The 6,373-nt window shown below is 34.0% G+C and overlaps 1 protein-coding gene across 1 annotated transcript in view; it reads left to right on the plus strand.

Annotated features, from left to right (window-relative positions):
• LOC124623190 (tropomyosin) overlaps positions 1 to 6,123 on the plus strand; it is a gene marked incomplete in the record, with an annotated part of 138,467 nt that extends 132,344 nt beyond the window's left edge. Inside the window, 1 exon segment of the mRNA XM_047148996.1 lies at positions 4,699 to 6,123. Coding sequence (XP_047004952.1) covers positions 4,699 to 4,778 — 80 coding nt within the window.
• Between the last annotated feature and the right edge of the window lie 250 nt (positions 6,124 to 6,373).

Here is a 6,373-nt window from a genome sequence, read left to right on the forward strand (position 1 = left end):
ATATATATATTTCAGAAAGAGAACAGTTCTTTAGCAAAAGTTCAGTAATGAAAGGTTTGCATCTAAAAGTTTTCCTTGACAGTTCTGGCAGAAAAATAGGATATTTGGAATAGTGTTACTGTAAATATCAGGCATTTCATGTGATAGTCCATTTCAGAGATACTCAAAAGAGGTTTAGTTCACTTTTCAAAAATTTCTGTATTTGATTTAAATATAATGTTGTTTTGAGTTTTATTAAGGCACAGAAATTTTGCTGCACTATTGTAAGTAATTATTTCGCTTCTGTTGAATTGCAATAGTAAATTTTTCTGTATTTTTTGAGCAATTGCAAAGTATTTTTGTTTAGAATTCTGAGCACATAATGCATAGGCAGTAGTTTCCTGAAATGAAATGTATTTGTTCTAGAATCCCACAGTCTTATAATATTCTGCATCATGGTTTCTAACAAGCATGCTGATGTGCAATTAATGGTGACATTAATTCTTGGTGCAGTTGATTAAAAGATACAAATTGGACGATGATTTCAAATGATACAGTTTGTATACAGTTATTTAAATCAGTGAGCAATGTAAATTAGTTCTGAAAACACTGAAACATGTATAAAGTGTTGTTAAATGTTGTGAGGTTACATTAGAACATTTGCATTTATATGTGGGTACAAGCAATTCTATTGAACACACCAATGAAGATTTTGTAAAGAAGTAACACCTTAAACATGATAGACATCTGAAGTGCCATAGTGGGTAATTAAGAGTTATTATCTGACTAAAGATAGAATTTGTATGTGCGTCCATTTTCATCTTCGGGGGGGGGGGGGGGGGGGGCGGCAAGAGGGAATACCGTATATCCGACAGACCACAAATACTCTTTAGCAGTAATCTGTGACAGAATCTTGGATGTCTTGCTGCAGTAAGGCATTGGTTGGGTTCTACAGTTATACTGTTCCTGGCAGATGATAGAGAAACACAAATATATGTGAAAGGAGGTGCAAGAACAAAAGCCTTCCCGTAAGAGTATGTGTACAAGTTGGTTTTATGAGATTGCATTATTGCTGTTTCAGCACTTCTCCGTGTAGGAACACGATTACCCCAATGTGTTAGCTCAGCTTTGGGTAATACACTATGGTGAGGAAGCAACATTCATTAAATACATTTAAAGCCAGTGGCCATATCGTGTTGGATTCACAGGTTCTTAACCATTCACCAAAGTTAGCATCATTGAACCCAGTTCGTATTTGGATGGGTGAGTGGCTCTGGGGGCTGTCGGCTCGAGAGCACATGAGAGCCACCAAAATGGTATTCAATTAAGACTTGTGCCCGGCCATTGAGACATACAGAATTATTATTATTTTCTTCACATGTGAAGAATAGCTGTCTTTATGTTGCCAAGGCATACATATATGAACAAGTCAGTTTAATTAAACAATGATAAAGCACACATATTAAGAGTTAAATTACTGTTTAATTTAACACTAATAACATACTCTCATATGAGTGTGTCGCCGCATGTAAGTGTTATCACACAGTAATGACCCACTCAAAGCATTAAACTGTGTAGTTGCATCAGATTCCAGCCAACCCCTTATTAGATTAATTATTTCGCAGACAACTGCCTCATTGTGGGATAGTGCCGCTTGCTTAGAATCTGGGTAATTTTCTTGCACAGACCGTAAATTTTTCTCACTTGGCCCACTGTTTATTGTATATCACTGCTGCTCACTTGATGTATGACAGCACAACTTTACACTGTGTTAGCTGAAGCAATAATGAATGAATAGGTACAGGCTCACAATTGTAAAACAAAGCTGGATTGGTACAATACAATGTTATTTATTGATGGTGCTCATTATACATAGATGCGCTTGCGTAAGGCAGAAATTTAATACCTTGCTGTAATAAATATTTTATTGCTAGCTCTCAGTACCATAGGAAAAATATAGGGATTTAGAAGCTTCGGCAACACCTAGGCCATGCGAAAGATGAATCTGCTATTAACAAAAATTACTTATCAATTACTTGTGAAACAAGTTACTAAAAGAAAGTTCTTACATACAAAGGTAAACTGTTAAATTATTGAAATTTGTATCTTATCAACTGTTATCAGAACATAATTTTGTTCTTGCTGTGTGTGTGTGTGTGTGTGTGTGTGTGTGTGTGTGTGTGTGTGTGAAGCTTAGAATTGTTTTCTGTGTTGAAGTTCAGAATTAACTTTGTAAATTTAAAATTTTTATTTAAGTTAGCTGAAGATGGTTAAAACAGGAGAATGAAGGAAGTTGGAATCCAACTGTCACCACTGAAATTTGTTGTTTATTTTCAGATCTGTGTTGCTAATGTGTGGTACTATTTTTGGCATGTCTAAACTTTGTTCACCTTAAGTTTCCATGTTCATATCTCCATACAACTTTAATTCCTTTTCCTGTGTGTAATTTTTACGGCCCCATCAAGTACATTGTGGAATGTAAAATTCCCACATCATAAACAACTGTGTTGTTAGTAATATCGATAGGCAACAGAATAAAGTTGTTTCTTCATTGCTTCTTATTTTCATTTCAGTTCGTGTGTTAATTTCAGTAGAGAATAAATTTAACAAATGCCAGAAATTGTTCATGATTAAGTATTTGTCATTGTGAGGGACAAAATAACTAATAGCAGTGCTGAATTTATATTCATAGATTCTGCAATTGCTAAATAGATCAATGCAGTTTGTGAAATAAAAGCTTTAGACTGTTTTTTTGCAGTGTGATATTTTGCTAAGATTTCAAAAGGGGCAAAACACAGTTCCAGGTCCTCAGCCAGTGCTACAGTCTATAAAGTCTTAAGAACAAATGAGATTCTAGACAATTTGCTTTCTCTTGATGGGAAAATTTCTTGCAAGTAAGAAACTAGACAACATTTTTATTAAGACAAGGAAAATGTTAAAATATGAGGAACTGACGTCCTTCACTACCTTTTAATCATCCTGTTAAATGTAATTTAATTCACGATACTAAATATGTTCTAACTGTGTTTGACACTGACTTATTAATAATTTGTGTTTGTGTACACGTGTGTGAGTGAACATCAAACCCACTGTTTACAGATGACCTATTGGCTGAGAAAGAGAAGAATAAACTGCTGCAGGAAGAGATGGAGGCAACCTTGCATGATATTCAGAATATGTAATCCTGCGCCCTACTGTGGCATTAAGATGACTTAATCGTGTTGCGTGCTCAGAAATCCCCAGGTTTGATGAAAAAGTCCCTACTTTCCCCAAGCCCACAAATTGAAACATTCATCACTTCAAAACTGAACTACTTCCAGTGTATTACTTTTTATTTCTTTTTTGTTCTGTTCAGATAGTTTGAAGTAGGGCCTGTGGCACAAATATTCATTCTCCATTACATTCCAGAATGCAGTAGTGGTTTGTTGGTATTAATATGAAAATTGAGGTATTGAGAGATGTAGTGAGATGCTACTAGCGCATTGTGAACTGGAATTGGACACAATTCTCAAAGTACTTTATGTAAGCATTTATATTGTGTTCAAGTCAACATTATTGGTGCTACAGATTTTTCTATCGTTCTATGTGGTTAGTCAGATATAGTGTTGCCCAAATGGTTTGCTTAAATCAATTTATTGATGAGTGTTTCAAACAGCACAGTGTGACATCATTGAAATGATAGTTAATAATCAATAAATCTAGTTTGGTGTGTTAAGTGTGCTTCTGCAGTAGCCATATTGATTGATTACTGTCTGAGTATGAAACTGTAAATAAGCATAAGCAACTGCTGGGGAAGATAAATATTTATTACAGTTTTCTATGTAATAGTTGTGCAAATAATAGTACAGTACCTTACTAAATAACAAGCTTTCATTTTTTCCTGCAATGTGTTGACAGTGATAAAAACAGTTTACTGCCAACATTTTTGTAATCGAAAGCACAGTATTGTTAAAGAAACAATGAATCTGTAGTGCCTTCCTATTCTTCAAAAGACAAAGTACAATACTGGTACTTCTATGGTGTTACACTTCATATCCAGAGCAAAATTCCTGTTTTGCATGAATGCCTAAATTGCATGGATGTTTTTATTATTATTTTGCTCCCTAGTACTTTTAAGTAATATTTAATTTTTGTAGATGACACTAAAACTATAACACAGTATGAAGAGTTTTATATTTTTGTTGCTGAATGTATCATTATTTGCATTTTTTAAATAAAGAAAACTGGATGATATGTGAAATGAAACTGTTATACTGCCTCATCTTCATATGCTTATTTATTGTGTTAAATTAGTATTAATTTGTAAATTTTATCATAGTTATGTTGTATATCTAACAGTGTTGGGTAATAAAAATGTTTAATATTAGCATGGTTATTTTATAAATTTTGCACTGTTGATTTTAGCTTATTCCAGTCACGTCCTAATTTCTCAATAGAAGCAAACAGCTGCACAAAAGCAGCTCCTGTTTGTGCAATTAATTTGAGTTGTTGTAGAGTGTCAGTGCATTAAAACAGCATGTTTTTAATTTTTCTCTTTTGTGTATGTTTATTCACCTTCTCCTAAATCAATTATCCATTTGCCCTTCCTAAATTCCCACAGTTACTATCAAACTTGGGGGTAATAAGAATTATTAAAGTGTCTAAAATACTTCAGGTGGTCTCCATTTTTATCACATTGCATCATTGTATATCTTAATTTATATTTGTTCCACTTTGCAGATGAGCTGGTGATAGAGAAGGAGAAATACAAGATAATTGGTGACGATTTGGATTCTGCCTTCGTAGAATTAATCTTATGAACAATTAATGACAGGCAGTGTTGGGCGGTTTCGGTGTGTGCCATCAATACTGTACTGCTACTGCTACTTCACAAAATCACCATTTACATCACACAGTCTATGGCTGCCTGCATCCAGAAATTGCTTTGTATTTTAGAATCATTCTAACCCATTATCCTAGAACAGTGAATGACACAGTTTTATGTACTAGTGTTCCTACGAACAGAATTAGAAGTAAAGCCTCTATCAAACAAGATGATTATTATTTTTGTAATCTAGAAGTTTTTGGATTCCTTTTAAACTTTTTATTTTTGAAACTATTCTTGTATTGTAACTTCAGTTGTAACATTTTTTATGCATTATTGTTTCATAACTTTGTGTGTCTCGAGAGTTTAAAAAGGTAGGGACAACATGGACTATTGTCACAAATTGGAGAACTGTATATTGAATGCCTGTATAATGTACATTTGTAAATTTCAATGCTTGCATCATCTGTTAGTCAATCATTGAACTAGCATTTTTTCCCCATTTTTGTCCTGTTTTGAAATTAGGACTAGTTTGGTAGAGGACACGTAAAATGAAATGGCTTCTTGGTTAACTGGTTACCAGTATCAGCCTGCTAGTAGTTCCAGTTGCTTTTCCTATGTAGTGCTTTTGCAAGCTTTGTTTTGTAATGAAGCACTGCTTTGTAGTCAGTACTGATAAAGGAAAAATGACAAATTTTGCTGTGCCATATTAGAATCCATTGGCAAATGCAATGTTCATTGCTAAAGGAATATTTTCTCTTATTTCTTTGATATCTATTCTGTTGTCAATTTCTTTGCAGATGAGTTGGTACACGAGAAGGAGAAGTACAAGTACATATGTGATGACCTTGACATGACATTCACCGAACTTATTGGCCACTAGGAAACTGTTTAAATACTGTTTTTCAAGATATGTTAGCTGAGATGGGTTCACAGCTTTCAGTAAATTTTTCTGTCCAGAACTTGCCTACAGAACTAGGTTGTGTAAAGTTTTAAGTGTGCCAGGAAACAAAGGTCTTAAAGTGTGCCAGAAAACATCTTTGTAGGTGAAGAACTTTTCACGTCAGGCCATTGTCAGCAAAACCAACTTGTGTTGTAATTTTTACTCATCATTAAAATCTTTCTTCATTGAGTTGGAAGGCAGCCTGTCAGTCATTAGTATGGGGAAACCAGTCTCTGATATTACTGCTTACTTCTTTACTGCCACAGGGATGTCACATTTATCCAGATTTCTATACTAATGGCTGTTTTTAATCTTTTAAACAATGTGTGGACCCATCCTTCAGGTCAAGTTGCAGTCTGTACAAGGATGAAATAAAAATATTACTATTTAAAGTTTATTTGCTTGTTTTATTTCTGTACCACATATGTAGAATAAACTGTGATGCAAGTTGTTACATTTCCCTTCACCTTTTCTTGAACACATTAATATCAAGGTAGTTTTCTTTTTCTTTTTGTTTAATTTATGCCGAATTTGTAAATTCATTCAGTTCCAGGGATACAGTTCACTGTAAATTGATGCAACAATATATGTTAATTCCTTGTGAGCACACTTTCACAATTATCATGTAACTATGTAGATGCAGTATT

The sequence above is a fragment of the Schistocerca americana genome, chromosome 7 (assembly GCF_021461395.2).
Source record: "Schistocerca americana isolate TAMUIC-IGC-003095 chromosome 7, iqSchAmer2.1, whole genome shotgun sequence".
Classification (NCBI taxonomy): Eukaryota; Metazoa; Arthropoda; class Insecta; order Orthoptera; family Acrididae; genus Schistocerca; species Schistocerca americana.